This window comes from Nannospalax galili, unplaced genomic scaffold (assembly GCF_000622305.1).
Source record: "Nannospalax galili isolate Female #2095 unplaced genomic scaffold, S.galili_v1.0 scaffold113, whole genome shotgun sequence".
NCBI lineage: Eukaryota > Metazoa > Chordata > Mammalia > Rodentia > Spalacidae > Nannospalax > Nannospalax galili.
In genome coordinates, this window is record NW_008335444.1 from 4,586,843 (window position 1) to 4,603,987 (window position 17,145).

General features: G+C 47.3%; 1 protein-coding gene across 1 annotated transcript; it reads right to left on the minus strand.

Annotated features, from left to right (window-relative positions):
- Positions 1–387: 387 nt before the first annotated feature.
- On the minus strand, positions 388–3,720 carry Phlda3 (pleckstrin homology like domain family A member 3). Its single transcript, XM_008830293.3, has 2 exons — positions 2,932–3,720; positions 388–923 (listed from the first exon to the last, which is right to left on the minus strand). Exon 1 carries the CDS (start codon positions 3,368–3,370, stop codon positions 2,993–2,995), a length of 378 nt encoding a protein of 125 aa, XP_008828515.1. The 5' UTR covers positions 3,371–3,720; the 3' UTR covers positions 388–923; positions 2,932–2,992.
- Positions 3,721–17,145: the final 13,425 nt, after the last annotated feature.

Here is a 17,145-nt window from a genome sequence, read left to right on the forward strand (position 1 = left end):
AAACAGAGAGCGAAGCCTGCCCACAAACCTGAGCCATCTCCTAGGTTTGCAGGGGCAAAGTACCCTTCTACAGGAAAGGCATGTATACAAAGTGAATTGGCCACTGTAACATCCTTCAGTTACACTGAGGCCCTTCCTTCTGAGGGCCACTGAGCTTTCAAAAAGGCCTGTAGGTTTGAAGAAGAGGTAAAAGAGTGACATTCCAGGCCCTAGGTCTTTTTTGATTAAAGAATTTCACTCAGCAGACAGAATGGTTACTGCCCATGTATAAGGCATCTTCATTCTGGAATAGGCATGAAATGGTAACGGCCAAACCCCTACCCCACCCCCACCACCTCCAGACCCAGCACCGAAGTGAGGAGAGGGCAACAGAGGTGAGGGAAGAAGTGTGCAAAGAGAGGACATGGATGGGTAGGGGGGTCCCAAAAGGACCTAAGCAGCATGAGACCCCCAGGCGTCGGCCTCAAGCCCAGCAGTTCCTCCTCTGCAGGTGAGTCCAGAGAGGCTGTTCAAAGGTAAGGTGGTTGTCTTCTGGATCCAGGTTGGCTTCCTGTGTCCTGAGGCACCAGCTTAGCACCCCATGGCGGACTGCCCTCCTCTGAGCAATGTCTCAAAGCCAGGAACTATACAGCAGTCTGCAGAACCCAGAACCAGGACAGGACCAGAGGGCAGGGCTTAGATGCCAGGTAACCAGGAGTGTTCTCCATCATGATACCTGAGGCCAGGCCTGTGGTTCAAAGCTCTGAGCTGGATTTAGCAGTCTCAGTGTCTGGGAGCTGAATCTTCATCCTCAGCCCCTTATTGGCTTTGCCCTCCTCCCTCGGCCCATTAGTGCCTTCCATGCGGATGCCTCTTCCACATGTCCACAGCTTCTGTCTCACCACATGTAGTCAGGTCCCCACCAACCAAAGTGGGCAAGGAAGCTGGAGAGGAAAAAAAAAAAAAAAAACTGATTAGGGCAGGGGCAACCCTGGAACTGAGCATCCACTAAGGGCCAGGTGCATCACACCAGGCTCTCCCAGCTTTTTCCATATCCGGATAAACAGAAAATAATGTAGCCATTCCTGCTACCCACAGGGGGTGGGTTCCAAGATACCCCAGACACTAAAATCTAGAGGCTTCTTCATATAAAAGGCTGCAGTCTTTGCATATAACCTAAGTGCACCTTCCCTATGCTTAAAACCACTTATACATTGTTTGTAATACTTAACACGATGTAAATGTTACTTAAATAGTTGTTATTCTATAGTTTGGGAAATAGTAACAAGGAAAAAAAAGGTCTTTGTATATTTATATAACATTTTTTCCCAACTATTTTAGATTTAGTTATGGGGGGAGGGGTATGAGATGACCACCTTACCTTCAAACAAATGTATAAGAATATGTAAGTGCACCCATGCTTTCAATGCTCACAGAAGCCAGAAGATGGGATCAGAGCTCCTGGAACTGAAGTTAAGGAAGGGTGGTGGCCACCATGTGAGTGCTGGAAACCAAACCAGGGTCCTCTGCAGGAGCAGTCAGGGCCCTTAACTGCTGAGTCATCTCTCCAGCCTGGTTTTCCAATTATTTTTGGTCAGGGATTGGTTGAATCCACAGAGGAGGAACAGAGGTGGCTACAGAGGGGGGCTGTATTTGCACAACACACTGTGCCCAATGGAATCTGTTTCTTCCAGCTCCACTCCCCAGTCCCAAGGGATCATGGTAGACCCATTCTTAGCCCAGTGAGTTTGTCTTACCCCCAGCCTCACTATAATGTGTGTGGGGGGAGGGAAGTGTTGTAAACAGGAAGCTCAGTGGGGTTGGGGCTTTACATGGCCCCCAAGTTCATTGGGCCTCTACTTGCTCGAACAGAGAAGATGGAAAGAGAGGTGAGTGAGGCAGTGTGGGAGGTGGAGTGGGGTTCCTGGGGGACACAAACTTCCACTGGAGAAGTGAAGGCCAGAGTGGTACAAACCCCTCTTCTACTCTGCTCACAGTTCCCACATGGAGAGAGTAGCATCTGGGGAAGAGGGCATAGGGCTTAGTGCCAGGGCTTCTAGGTTCTATTCCTGGTCCCTTCCCTGAGCCATCCTGACCACAAATCGACCCCCAACTCTCTGCCCTACTGCTTAAGGAGGATTAAGACGTCACAAATAACAACTCATGGCCCCATCCTGTTCCCTGCTACCCATCCCACCCCACTGCCCCATCCCCTCTTCTAGTTTCTCCTCTGGGCCAAGCCAGCCTTTGCCGGCACTCCTGGGTAGGTAGACAGACAGATCCATTCCCCTTGGCATTGATGGCCTGGGCACAGTCTGCCTCACACAACTCCAGCTCCCTTGTCCTCCCAACAACTCAACCCTAGGATCCACCCTGAAAAAGTAGAACCCTCAGCTCAGCCCAGCCCAGCCCTCCACTGAGGCCCCACGTGGGGAGCTGAGACACCATGGTTTGTTCCCAAACCCTGAGGACTTCACTAACTGAAAGGCGCTGCCATTCTGCCTCAATTTAATGTTCAGCTTCTCTGACATACATTCATTCTAGAAGGCTGGTGGGCAGATAGATCCCTTTCCTCAGATCTCCTTAGTTCCCAGAGAGCCATAGTCCAGGAGCCTATGCTGGGTGAGAGTGGAAGACTTGTCAGGTTTCCATCAGTCTCAGAGAAAGCCTAACCCACCCTGGGCTCTCCCTCCTAGGGCCCCTGTCTTTTCAGACACTTGAGTCACGTTCAGGGCCCTCCTGCCCGACACCCTAAGGGAAAGACCAGCTCTGTTTACTTGGTCATAGGCCCAGGCCTCCCAAGCACAGGCTTTTGGGCTCCTAGCCTCTGTTGGCCCCAAGAACCTTCCCTAGGATTTTGAGGTGGAGTGCTTACTCCCTGATTTTCTGCAGAGGACAGAGGACAAGGGAGGAAAGAGGAGAGAAAGAGGGTTCAGTGGCCTGGAGTCTTACCTGACATGTCCTCTGGGCACGGCAGTGGGGGACATGTGGTTAAAATGGTATGCCTGGTGGCTTAGGACACGAGGGTCCCAGTCCCGAGACTCTGCCGGGCGCGCACTGTCTGGATGGCCTGTTGGTTCTTGAACTTAACCAGGCCCAGAGTGATCTGCGCGTTCCAACCCGGGTCTTCCAGGGGACAGCGGAAGTCGATCTCACCGCCGCCCTCGGTCACTAGCGTGAAGTAGATGTGGCGTCCAGTGCTCTCCACGCACTCCACGGCCTTGATGCGGGCGAAGCTGAGCTCCTTGGGCCGGCCGCCCGTACCCTTGGCCTCGAAGAGCTGCAGCCCGCGCTCCGTGAGCACGCAGCGCTTCCTCTTCCACAGCTGCAGCAGCCCGCCGCTGCGCTTCTCCAGCACGCCCTCCTTGAGCACCGTCGCCGCCGCCGTCATGGGCGCCCCGAGGTCCCGCGACTGCAGGGGACTGCGGTGGGCGTGTGGGTCCCGGCTCTGCAACGCGGGATGCTGGCGCCCGCGGCCAGTGGCCTTGCGCCCGGCCCACCTGAGCCCACCACGCGGTGCGCTTTCCCGACCGCGGCGCCCCGGCAGTGCGTGCGGATGTTCCCCGCCTGCCTCCGGCTGCTGCAGCTCAGGATGCTCCGCTCCGGTCCGGCCGCCCTCGCGCCTCTGCCGGGTGCCCTGCCGCCCGCACGCCCGCTCACTCGTTCCCCGGGCTGGGTCTGCGCACTGGGCCGCAGCTCGCGGGATGTGCCCTTACATGTTCTGCAGCTCGCCTCCTGCGCCGCCCGCCCGCCGCGCATTCCTGCCTGGCCGGCCCTCCCCTCTGCGCCCGTGCACCCGCCCGGACCCGGCCCGGGGGCGGGGCCGCAGCGGGGTTCGCCACCCATGGCAGACGTGGGGCTCGGCCCGGAGGGGGCCGCTTACTCGACAGCAGGCCTATGGCCTGCAGCCTGCCCCATCTTAAAACCACAGCCCTCCCCCATCCCTGTCCCACGCCTTGGACCTAGGACACGAAGGGGAGGAGAGGGGCCAGGATCTTCTAGAGGATCAAGGTCACTGCTTGCTAGGGTTGGGCTTGCTCAGCTCAGTGGCACCCTTTGCCTGGTGGGTGTCAAACAGCTGCTGGCTGCTTCTCAAACAGTGGGGGTACTGGTTCCCCAGCTTCTTCCAGAAGCTCGCGTTGGGATCCTCTGCCATCAGCAGACGTCTCTGTGCTAGGCCCAAGAGAGGCTGGTCACAGCTTGAATAACCTACCCTTCCTCTTTTACCTACCCACTTCCATCGGCTTCGGGGAGATGGCAGAATAGCAGTCCTGACGACCTCTCCTTAATGGGTAGTAGACACCCGTACTGTGGCTTCACGATGTCCCATGGTCTTCTCCCGGCCCTTGAAGGTATAGTCCCCAGTCTTGTGGCTTCTCTGCAGATTTCTTCCCTGATCCCACCCCAGAGGAAGCTGAAGGAAGACAGGGAAGGAAAAGGCTTCTCCCACTTCCACTTTGAGTGCTGGGTGAAAATAAGAGCTGGTGACTTGGCTTCAAACCTTTCTCCCTGATTGCCATGTCCCCTCTACCTGGGCAACATCTTCGTTTATCGAATAGAACAACTAATCTTTCCTGATCTAGTTGGGTTATTATAATGAATAAGTTAGAGACCACTTGTGAAAGGCCCAGGACAGGCCTGGTAGCTCAGTTAGTTATTCCTTCCCCTCTCCCTTCTGTGGCTTTCTTTGGAGAAGGTCAGAGTCTGAGATTAGGCCAGGCACAGGAAGATGGCTTTCCTAGGGCCTCACCTCCCCATCTTGGTCAGCTCCTCCAGGCCAAAGTTTCTTAAAAGCTTATTCACGCACGCGTTAGTAGTAGATTGTTCTGGGACTAATGATACACAATAATAACAGTAAGATCTCTTTGTACTGACATCCTGTATTTCTGTCCTCAATGAGCAGAAACTATCAGACACAGTGAGGTTCCAGTTGTGAGCCAGGGGGTGGCCTCCTCTGCAGAGCCAAGCCAGGAGTGGAAGGAAGGAGCCATCAACTTCCCATCCACGTGCCAGAATGTCTTGCACATGCACACACACACACACACACACACAATCTAACTCCTAACTCACAGAATGCCTCTCTAGGAAAGGAGCAGATAAGTCCTTATGAACCCCTGCCTGCCAGCCATTCCCTACCATGGCTCTTCTCTCCCTACCCGGCTGTTGGGGTCTCCTGAGTACACCAAGCTAGTGGGTCTTGACCCATCCCTCTCCCCTTTAGGAAGTGGGCTCTGCCCCCTCATTCATCCCATCTCCATCACTTCCTCCTCCATTCGTGCTTTCTATAGCTACAGGTTCATTCTCAAGACTAAAAGTTTACAGAGTCCTCTCCCATGTTTTAAATTCTCATATGAGAAATAGGTGATATTATTTTGTTAACTTTTTTCTAATGAGAAAAAAATGAGATAGAGAGGTCCTGAAGCTCTGTAATGGCAAGTTGGGGATAAGAATGTAAGGTGGTTCACAGAACCCAGAATCAGCTGATGAAATCACACTGCCTCTCCATAAACATTGAGCAAGCATAACATGGCCACCCATACTTTTCGTTTATTGGCTGGAAGGCTATGGGCTTCTGACAGAGGAGGAAGGGAGAAAGGGCAAGAACAATGAGTAGCATGAGTGAGTGGGCAAAGAGGGGCATGAGAGGAAGCACAGCAGGGCATACTCTGTTGCTAGGAGGGTCTCTGCCCATCAAACGTCCAGTTCCATATACCACCACATAGTCCTAGTCTGTTCTTGGAACCCAGGATCCTGGGTTACAATCATAAGATTGCAGGATCAGGAGAGAGAACTCAATTTTCCCTAGGATTGGCATCTTGCCTGATAGCCCCATCTGGTAGGTGCCCTTGTCCAGGTTGGATCAGTTGGATATTGGAAGAGGATTTTAAGGATAGAGGGTTCAGGGCACTCCTTGCTGTCAAAGTATCTACACTTCCACCAGGAACAGGAACTGCAGCTTGGCCTTCTTGCCTGCTTGGGCTGCTTACTCGGGGAAAGGTGAGCCCTGGAATTCTGACTGGATTCTTAGACTTCTTGACTCCAAATGGGACAGATGGACAGAATGTCCTCTGGTAGCAGCCCACAGCTGCTTCCTCACTTTGCCCACCCCAAGGCGAAAGCCGAACTGTCCCTTCAGGCAATCAGAGTCCAGCTGTATGGGTCTGACTCTAAAATGCCTAGGGGAAGAGTGAGCTGGGAAGGGCTAGTGAGCTGTCCCATCCTGTGTGGGAAGGAAGGAGACCACGTGGAGAGGCAGGGCCACAGGGAAGGAAAATGATGTAAGAGCTTACAAAGAAACATAGTTGTTTGTTTTGTAAAATTTTAAAAAATATTTTAACTTACTATTTTTGTTTTATGAGTTGTATTGCGTGCATGCACGTGAACAAACCCATGTTGTGCATGCCTGTGGAGGTCAGAAGAGGGCATCAGATCCCCTGGAACTGGAGTTAAAGACAGTTGTTAGTTGCCATGTGGGTGCTGGGAACCAAAACAGGGTCCTCTGCAAGAACAGTGAGTGCTCTTAACTGCTGAGCTCTCTCTCCAGCCCGTTTTTAATTTTTTAAAAGATAACATTTATTTATGTTTATGTGTGTGTACCTAAGTGTATGTAAGTGTACCACATGTGTGTATGTCCCCACAGCAGTCAGAAGAGGTCATTGGATCCCCTGGAACTGAAGTTACAGTTGGCTGTGACCTGGCATCTGGGTGTTGGCAACTCCTCTGCAAGAGCAGCCAGTGCTCTTAACCACCGAGCCATCTCTCCAGCACCATATCTGTTGTTTTGTACAATATTTACTTAAGTAAATTAAGTTGAGAAGTAATAAATTTCTAGACAAAGTAAAGCGAAAGTGGTAAAGATAATTTTACCAACAAAATAGAATGTGCTGTCCAGGTATGGTGATGCAGACTGGTCACTGGCACTCAAGTACTGTCACTCGGGAGTTAGAAGCAGGATAAGAAATCCAAGGTCATTCTCAGCTACATACTGAGTTCAGACCAGCTTCAGATACATGAGACCGTGTCTAAAAAAGTAAAAAATAAATGTTAAAAGTCTTTTAAAAATAGAATGTGGAGCTGGCATGGCAGCACACTCCTTTAATTCTAGCACTTGGGAGAAAGATGCAGGCAGATCTCTGTGAGTTCAAGGCCAGCCTGTTCTACATAGTGAGTTCCAAGCCAGCTGGGGCTACAGGGAGACCCTGTCTCAAAAATACAAATAAATAAATAAACAAACAAATAAATAAATAAATAGAATGTATATTAACACTAAAAAATTTAAACAAATCCAGGCTTGGTGGCACACATCTGTAATCCCAACACTCTGGGGTCAGGAGGGTTGTTGCAAATTTGAGGCCAGCCTGATCAACATAAAGAGTCCCAGGCCAGCTTAGACTATATAGTAAGACCCTGTCTTAAAAAGAAAAAATGATAAAATTTAAGCTGTGTAAAATGATGTCACTTCTTTGCTCATAATTCACAAGAGCCTTTTCATCTCACTGAATAAAGCTAATGTTAGTGATGCCGCTGCAAGGCTCTCCAGGACTGGACCTTCAGGATTGGGCCTTCAGAACAGGGTCTCTGAGACTGAACCTCCACGACTGGGCCTCTGGGACTGGGCCTCCATGACAGGCCCTCTGAGACTTGTCCTGACTTTCTGCCCTTAGCTTCCCTCCTCAGGGCCTTTGCACTTCCTGTTCGGCTGCCTGGAGCACTCCTCCACATTACCATTTGTTTCCCACATTTCTTCAAACCTCAACCTGCTTCCTACAGACAGATCCACTGTGTCCCCTCCCTGCTTGATTTTCTCTATATTACCCTGTAAAACACGACCTTTTGTACTTATTGTTTGTCTCCTAGGCTAAAATATAGGTTCTGTGCCAGCAAGAGTTTGATCTGTTTTCTTCCCCCGACCCCCCATAGCTCCAGCATCTAGAGCATTGCTTGGCACACAGTAAGACTTCAGTAAAGAATCACTGATGGGTAGACAAGATAGCAAATACAGCTGAAAAAACTGGGAAGTAAAAAAGGGTAATGTTATCATTTATTTTTTCATTATAAGGAGTCAATAAATGCTATCAAGGGGCTGGAGAGATGGCTCAGCCATTAAGAACACTGGCTACTCTTGCAGTAGACCCAGCAAATTCCAACACCTACATGGCAGTGACAACCATCTACAAATCCAGTTCCAGGGATCTGATGCCCTCTTCTGTCCTCTGAGGGCACTGTATGACACAGGTACACTTACATACATGCAGGCATAACACTCATACACATAAACAAAATTTTTAATTCTCAAAAAAAAATGATATTGGCTGGGTGTGGTGGCGCATGCCTTTAATCCCAACATTCAGGAGGCAGAGGCAAGTGGATCTCTGTGAGTTCAAGGCCAGCCTGGTCTACATAGTAGGTTTCAGGACAGCTGGGGCTACAGGGAGACCCTGTCTCAAAAAGACCAAAAAAAAAAAAAAATGCTATCAAGAACTAATGAAGTAATAAAAAAAAAAAAAGTCCAAGTGCATCATCTAAAATAGTAATGGACCAGGGCTGGTGGTTATATCTGTAGTTCCAGCACATAGGAGGCCAAGGCAGGAGGATCAAGAGCTCAAGACCAGCTTGTACTACATAGTGAGTTCAAGGCCAGCCTGGACTACATAAGACAATTTGTCTTATACAACCAAAATGAGCCCCAGCAAGCTGGCCCAGGGGGTAAGTGTACTGCTGCCAAATCTGACAACCTGAGTCTAATCCCTGTAATCAACATGGTAGAAGGAGAGATTGAACTCCTACAAGTTATACTTGACCACCACAAGCACACCTCTCCCACCTCACAAAAAATAGGTACATAAATGTTACAAAAAAAGAATAAAATAATGATGGAAAGCTCAAACTTTTACAGAGTGTTTTAGGGCAGTGACATTATTATAATGGAAAATATGATGTTTTGCATTTGTCACAGCCCACAGAATTGTTCAACATCAAATAAGCACTAAAACAATAGACTTTAGTTGATGGTAAATGTAAGTGTATTGGCTCATTAATGACAGAAGTATATCACCCTAAAGCCAAATGTTCATAATGGGAAACTACGGGAATGGTAGTGAAGAAGGCATTTGGGAACTCTTATTTCTCATTTTTTCAACAAAAAATTGTGTGTGCTGATTAAAGACCAAAAATGAATAGCTAGCAGTGTTTCCTCTTTGAAAGAATGAGGAGAGAAAATAATATTTTTCTTTTAAAAAAAAGTTAAAAAAAAAAGTTCTAAGTTTTTGGCCTGTGTGTATGTAAGTACACCATGTGTGTGCAGTGCCCATGGAGGCCAGAAGAGGGCATCATATTCCCAAGAACTGGAGTTACAGATGGTTGTTAGCCACCACCTGGGTGCTGGGAACCAAACCAGGATCCTCTGCAAGAGCAGCCAGTGCTCTTAATCACAGAGCCATCGCTCCAGCCCATAGTTTTCATTTCTTTATTGTCCATCATTCTATACTACTTGAGTTTTTCAATCCTGTGTCCATGTTGTTTCCTTTAAAAATCTAGTTAAGTGCGCAACATCTCAGCATTTAGGCAGTTAAAAATAATGAAAGAACTGATTGAAATCCTTGTTGAGTGGAGAATATGACATGAACTGAAGCCTGCCTGTTGTATATGTTAAATCTGGAGGGACCTGTGCTTATATGTGACTGATACAGCTGTGGGATGTGGAGAGACCACATGGAGATACTTGTCATCTTTTTCTTTTTCAGTTTTTTGAGGCACAGTCTCTCTATGTAGCCCAAGCTGTCCTGGAATTTGAACTCCTCCTACCTCAGTCACCCTAGAGCTATGATTACGAGCATGTGCCACTACATCTGGTTTACATATAAATCTTCAAATAAAATTTAAATTCAGGGCTGGCTTGAAAGCGGGATTGATTTGAGTGATGGATGGCAGTTGCTCTTTTTTGTGACCTTCCCTACAGTGGCCATGGCAGGGGCAGTTTCCCCTATGATCCTTGGGTGTCTGTCCATTGTCCTTGGCAGCTGAGATTGGACTGCTTGTCTAAGCTGCTGGGAAAAGATTCTGATGCTTCAGGTCTGTCATAGAACCAGAGAAACTGCACTTCTAGAACCATCTATTGCTGCTACTCTATATACTATAGATAGCCAGGGTTTAGAACGATGAATCTCAAAATGTTCAAGCAGCATCCAAAAGGCAAATTCCAGGCTCCACTTTAGACCTACTAGTCAGAGCCCTGAGTTTGGGGCTGGGCAATCTGTACTCTAGCAAGTTATCCAAGAGAGAGTGTTGCACATGGACCAGTGTGAACCACTGATGTAGGGGAAGGTGTGCTCACCTAGGAGACTGGATATCAAGGAACTGCCCCAGCTCAATGGCACCTTGGATAATCATCTCATTGATCTTAGTTTCCCTGACTTTAGTTTCTCAACTGTAAAGTGAAGGCTGCCAAGCTCTGTCTTGAAAAGTGAGTATAGATTTCCAAGAAAGGCTATCTGGTTCGTGGGCCTCAGAAACTCCCCATATAGGCAAGAAAAGAGGAGCATTGCTGCTCTGGCCTCAACCTACTCCTTGTTCCTGATTCATGAGAACCTGGTCGCTCCTCACCGCCAAGATGTGGCAGAAGGGGTCTGCCCACAGCCCTGCCCCTCCTTGGCCCCTCTCCTCATTTGGGGGATTCATCCCTCCCTGCTCTTCTTTCTCACCCATAGCTGATCACTCCCCAAGACTTCTCCCAATCCTCCTGCTCCCCTTTGATGTGCAGCCCTTTTTGTTCAGGGCTTTGGGGTTTCCTCCGATCTCTGCTTTTCTAAAAATTGGCCCAAGTTTCAAGTCTCTAATGACTTGGGTTTTATGGGCACCATTGCAACAGACCTCAAATGGGCAGCAACCCTGCAGCTGACTGGCCCAGGCATGCTCCTGGGCCTGGCTCTCTTGCTGGAAATCCCCTCCCACGCTCAGCCCTTTAATTACTTTCCAGCCCAATAACTTTCCTGATTCACCAGAGATCCCTTTCGTCTTGAGAGCGCCCACTGCCCCTCTCTGATGGGGCTGAGTCTGGACTTGAAAGCATTTGATCCCAGCTTGGGTCTGACAGAGATTGGATTTGTGAGCACAGGGCTCAGGTTGGGGCCTGTAGAATTTTCCGTTTTCCCATGCCGTCTTGGCATCTGGGTGCCCATGTTGCAGGAGCAGGGGAGTTATCCCAGAATGGTCCTCAGGGACACCGGACCATGAAGCAAAGATACTATCAGAAGACTGACTGAGGCCCAAGTAACTAGTAACTTTCACCAGCCTGCCAACACATCAATTGCTTTTGTTCCTTAGCTTTCTCTCTTAATAATAACAACATGCTTTAAAATCACAGCTCCTTAAACTGTGAATTCCAACCCCATATGGGATTGTATAACTGAATGTGAAATATTTGGCAAGAATATTTGGCAAGAATAAAAGGTTTCTGAACATGCAATGACCAAAAGTTAATTCAAAATCAAACAGGAAATGAATCTGTGGTGGTTTGGGCCTTGTTTGCCACGTGGCATCAAATAACTTCACTTAGCGATGGTTCTGATCACACAACACATGAGCTTTGCACAGTGCAACGTGAGCTTTGCACTATGCATGCCCCCACACAACACCAACAAACACTACCTTGGCTAAGATTTGAGACTATTGCATGCTATGAATTGCAATTTTTTTACTCTACATATAAAGTTGTTTTGTCTTATACAAGCATAGTGATTTAATTACAGAACACAAAGGCTTTTCAACATTTTCGTACCATTAGTTCTGAGCATGCAGGAGTTTCAACTTAGTTTATCAATGGATTGTATTGTGTTACAATGTTTGATTATTATTATTATTATTATTATTATTATTATTATTATTATTGTGTGTGTGTGATGGGGGGCATGTGTGCCACGGTGTATGTGTGGGGGTCAAGGACAACTTATGGAGTTGGTTCTTGCCAATATTTGTGTGTATTCTAGGGATCAAATTCAGGTCGTCGGGTGTGCTGGATAGCTTTAGTGTCAACTTGACACACCTGGGTTGAGGGAGCCTCAATGGGGGAATTGCCTCCATTGGACTGGCTTGTGGCCATGTCCATGGGGCACCTTCTTGATTGTTGAGTGATGTGGGAGGGCCCAGCCCACTATGGGTGGTGCCACCCCTGGGCAGGTGGGCCTGTGTTACATAAGAAAGCAGGCTGAGCAGGGGCCAGGGGAGCAAGCCAGTAAGCAGCGTTCCTCCGTGGCCTGTGCTCCAGCTCCTGCCTCCAGGTTCCTGCCCTGAATTCCTACCTTGGGCTCCCTGATGAACTGTGACCCGGGATATGCAAGCTAAATAAACCCTTTTCCTCCCCAATTTGGTATTGATCAGTGTTTTGTCACAGCAATGAAGAAACAAACTAGGACATGACATCAGGTTTGGGCAGCAAGTATTTTTACATGTTGAGCCATCTCACCAGCCAAGGACTTTTGAATTTTGAAATCGCTATTTGAGTTGCTGGCTTGAGTTTCATAGAAAAAAAACATTAAATGCATTTTGGCTTGAGATTAGGACAAAACTTCCAATAATTTCTGAAATGGCCCTAAACATTCTTCTACCAGTTAGTTCCACATATTTACGTGAAGTGGCATGCTCAGAATTGAAGATTATAAGATCAAAACATCAGTCAGTTCTGATAGAACTGGGCCTGTGTTGCATAAGAAAGCAGGCTGAGCAGGGGCCAGGGGAGCAAGCCAGTAAGCAGCATTCCTCCGTGGCCTGTGCTCCAGCTCCTGCCTCCAGGTTCCTGCCCTGAGTCTGCTCTATGTCCTGCTGTATCAAATATTTAGCTAAAATTTAATTCTTTGTGTAAAAATTAACAAGTGCATCCATCTGAATCATATGCAAATTTCATACTGCTTTCATATTTAATAAATTATATGAATAATTTTGAATAGTTTTTGAATAAATTTCTTCATGACTTGTTATCAGTAAATATTTATTTGAATACCTGTTTTACATATTTGGAATTGTGTAAAAATTTCTCAGACATAAGAGGGTCATGAGTGGGAGAAAGTTAAGAAGCCCTGCTCTGCATCAAGTAATACATTCATACACCACCTAATGACAGAGACACATTCTGAAGTGTGTTCTTAGGTGATTTTGTCATCTGTGAGCATCACAGAGTGTACGCACATAAGCCTGCTGTATTGTATGTCAGTCATTGGACGTGGTCCCTCAAAGCAGTCAAGAGCAGAAGTAAACACAGGATGCAGGAAGCTACTTCTGCACACTATTTTACAGGAAAGTTCTAAATATATATTTATTTACAATATAAATACATAAGTACATATGTAGGGAAAGTGCTCTAAAAGTATAACATAGTAAATACATAAACAGTAACATGGTCATTTATCATCATTATCAAGTACACAGTTCTGTGCAGAGCTGTATGTGGGATACTCCTGTGAGTACCAGCATGGCCACAAACCTGTGAGTGATGCATTATACTGCCATGTTATGATGATTATAACATAGCTAGGTGATAGGAATTTTTCATCTTTATTATAGTCTTATGAGACCATCATCGTACTTGTGGCTTGACATTGTCCTATGACTGTACTTAAATACATTTTATTGAAAAGATTAAAAACATGACAATATCTTTTCACCACCCTCTTGGTCCCCAGCCCTAGAGTTGACCATCACTTTAGCTGATCAGACATTTGCCTTTGTTTTTCATACATTTGCACCCAGAATAATATGGCACAGCATCCTCGCTGGTAACGTGGTATTGGTTGGAGGATCTGTAAGTTCCTTTCCAGCTCCAACATTTTCTGTACTTGAATGTGACTCCTCTTTTCCTGTAGAGCAGATCTTCATGAATTTCCCTAAACTACAAGCATGGTGGTGGCAGTGGGGAGGGGGGTGGTACATAGAGGAAGAAAAATGGCAGGAAAAAAAGCAACGTTGGTGGCAGCAGTTCTTTCTAGGTGAGGAGCTTACGGGTGACTTTTTTCCTGCCTCTGATTGTCAAATGTTTCATGGTGAGAATTTGAATGTCCTTTCACTTTGGTAGTAGGGAAGTTCCTATGTGACGCCATTGTCAAGACCAGGTAGAGAACGTGGTCGTGGGTTGTCCAACCTAAGACCAGGGTCAAGAAGAGATGAGCAGGTGACTGGAAGCTGACGGGCCAGGGAGGCTCCTGGAGAAGAACTCAGAGCATGTCTTGTGTGGTCATTGAGTGTCCTGTGTGTCAAGCTCTGGCTCTAGAGGTATGAGTAAATCTGAGTTCTCTTCATGGAACTGGCAGGGGTCATAGGATCTGGGAACCCCCTAACTTCAGCAGGATGATCTCCTCTATTGAAGGGGGAACCACAGAAAAACATTAGATCTCTGACAGCCCATAATAATCACTTTGCAGAAACATGCTCTCCAAGTACTGGACACTGCCTGTCTAAGGTGATGTCCCTGAATTATATATACACATAGTACTCTGAGTGGTTCGTGCTACGCTAACAGTCTCCCTAACCCAAAAGCTTAACCCAGCAAAGGCTACAGTATCCCTGCCAGAGAATGTTCTGCTGTGGGATGTACTGAGACAAGCGGATAGAAGTTCCTTCTCGTACCTATTCCCACCCTCTCTACAAGGCAAAAATGGATAGTCACTCTTAAAGAATTGTGTGTGTGTGTGTGTGTGTTCATGTGCAGAACTGTGCAAACACACATGCATAATTTTTTTATTTTATTTATTTATTTATTTGTTATTTTATGTGTATGCGTGTATTGCCTGCATGTAGGTAAGTGCACCTGTGTTGTGCAATGCCCATGGAGGTCAGAAGAGGCTGTCGGATCCCCTGGGACTGGAGTTACAGACAGTTGTTAGCTGCCATGTGGGTGCTAGGATTCGAACCCGGGTCTTCTGCAAGAACAGCCAGTGTTCTTAACCACTGAGCCATCTCTCCAGCCCCAGAGATCTGCCTATCTCTACCTCCCCAGTGCTGGAATTGCAAACACACTCACCCCTTTATGCCTTACTTTTTATATGGTTGCCAGGGATCAAACGCAGGTCCTCATGTTTGTACAGCAAACTCTCTACCAACTGAGCTATCTCCCCAGCCCCAGATCTTAAATAATTATAAACAATTCTAGCATTAAGAAGGCTAAGGCAGGAGCATTGCCTCAAAGGAGACCATGTCTCAAAAACAAACTACAAACATTCTGTATAAGCTGGGCATAGTGATGCACACCTGTAATCACTGATGTCCTGGAGACTGAAGCAGAAGGATTGTGAGTTCTACAGCTTGGTCTACATAGCAAAACCCTGTCTTAAACAAGTAAGCAAGCAAACAAAGAATTCTGTACAGAAATGACAGGAGTCACCTTGATCCCAGTTTAGACACCAGAGCAAGCCACATGGCCACATCTAATTTCAAGGGAGGGAGAGAAATGTACCCTTACCATGTGCCCAGAGGATGGGGGCATATCTGTCAATGGTCCTAAAAGATTATACAGGTGGCTGCTGTGGAACTGATAGGTGACTTCAGGAGGCAGAACCTTGGGAACTCCCCTTCACACCTCTTACAGGGAACATCGACTGCTTGGGCCCTGACCCAAGCCCTTGAACCCTCTGGGGATGTCAGGCCAAGGTCAACAGAGTGCCAGAATAGAAGGCTCAGGGGCAGACACTTCAGAAAAGGAACAAGGGCTTGTCCAGACATGGAAAATGCCCACTAAGACCTTTATTCAGGATCATCCACATCCTGAATTTTCATGGCCTTTAGGTGAGTCTTCCTAAGCCCATAAACTGAGAAGATCAGAGTTGGGTGGGTCCCTGGAGCCTGGCTGCTCCAGTGTGGTCTCAGGATCCACAGCATCAGCACCACCTTCCCCTGGGAGCTTGTGAGAGACATCCGGTCTCAGGCCCCACCCAAAACTACTGAACTAGAATCTGTGTTTTACAAGATTCCCCAGGAGATGTGTATGCACATTAGAGCCTGGGAAGCATGTCTCGAGAACTAATTTAGGGCAGCATTTTCATTTCACAAATGAGGCGCTGACACCCAGAGGGGAGGAGGCTGGCCCAAAGTCACACATCTGGTTCTAATCCTGGCTCTGCCACTTGCCAGTGACTTTGAGTAAGTCACTTAAAAAATTCACTGACTCTCACTTTCCTATTCTATGATAAAGGATCCTACACTAAACTCCTAGTGCCTGTGTGGACATCAAATAAGATAGCATCTAAACAGACCTTCATAAACACCAGGCTTCAAAATCCAGGCGTCGTAAATGTCAACTATGTACTGCCATTTGATCCTGAGCTAGTTCTCAAATTGTTCCTTGGTTCTTGGCTTTAGTTTGATCATTTTTAAGTGGTCTGATCCTGTCTCATAAGGTTATTGAGAAGATCAAGTGAGTTAGTATATATAAGGTCTTTGAATAGTCTGTGGAACAGATTAAGCCAGAGATGACAAACCTATGTTTCCAAACTTCCCAGGAGGCAAGGGTGGGGGAAGTCCAGTTCAAGAGAATAATATGGGTCTTTCCCAGAGTGACTCTGCCTTGCCTCATTCAACTATCTTAAGTTCTCAGGGTTTTTGTTTTTGTTTGTTTGTTTGTTTATGAGTTCTGAAGATTGAACCTAAGGCCTCCCACATGCTAAACAAGTACTCTGTTGCTGAGCTACACTCCCAGGCCCTGAAATTTCCTCTTTCTTCCTCAACCAATGAAATGGAGGCACAAGGCTTCTGGTGCTTCCCTCAAGAACCTCTGAGAAGACAGGATATTTTGGCTGAAGACTGAACTTGGACTGCTGGCAGCTGTTTTCAAATCTTTGTAGGCTGTCAGATAGGAGAGGTTTACTTCTGGTCTGATTGATTCTAGAGGACATCTCCAGTCATTAATATTGTTTGAAGGCAACCCCAGTAGCCCCAGCAACCAGTAGTCCTCAGGTGAGTGAGCCGTAGGGTGGTGGTCTTCCTGGCTGGAAGGCTGTACTAGTCCACAGGTGCCCCAGCCTGGCTAAGCCTGAGTGTTAGAATTCTCTCAGGAACTTTTCAAATACAGATTCCCAGGCCAACCTGATCAGAACCTCTAGGGTGGAGCTGAGATCTATTTTCAAAGCAAACTCTGCCCTCCAATGGCTCTCATAGCAAGAGTGTGTGAGGGCAGGCCCAGTGGCT

Coding starts and splice junctions, on each gene's coding strand:
- Phlda3 (XM_008830293.3), bottom strand. CDS start 3,370: ATGACGGCGGCGGCGACGGTGCTCAAGGAGGGCGTGCTGGAGAAGCGC.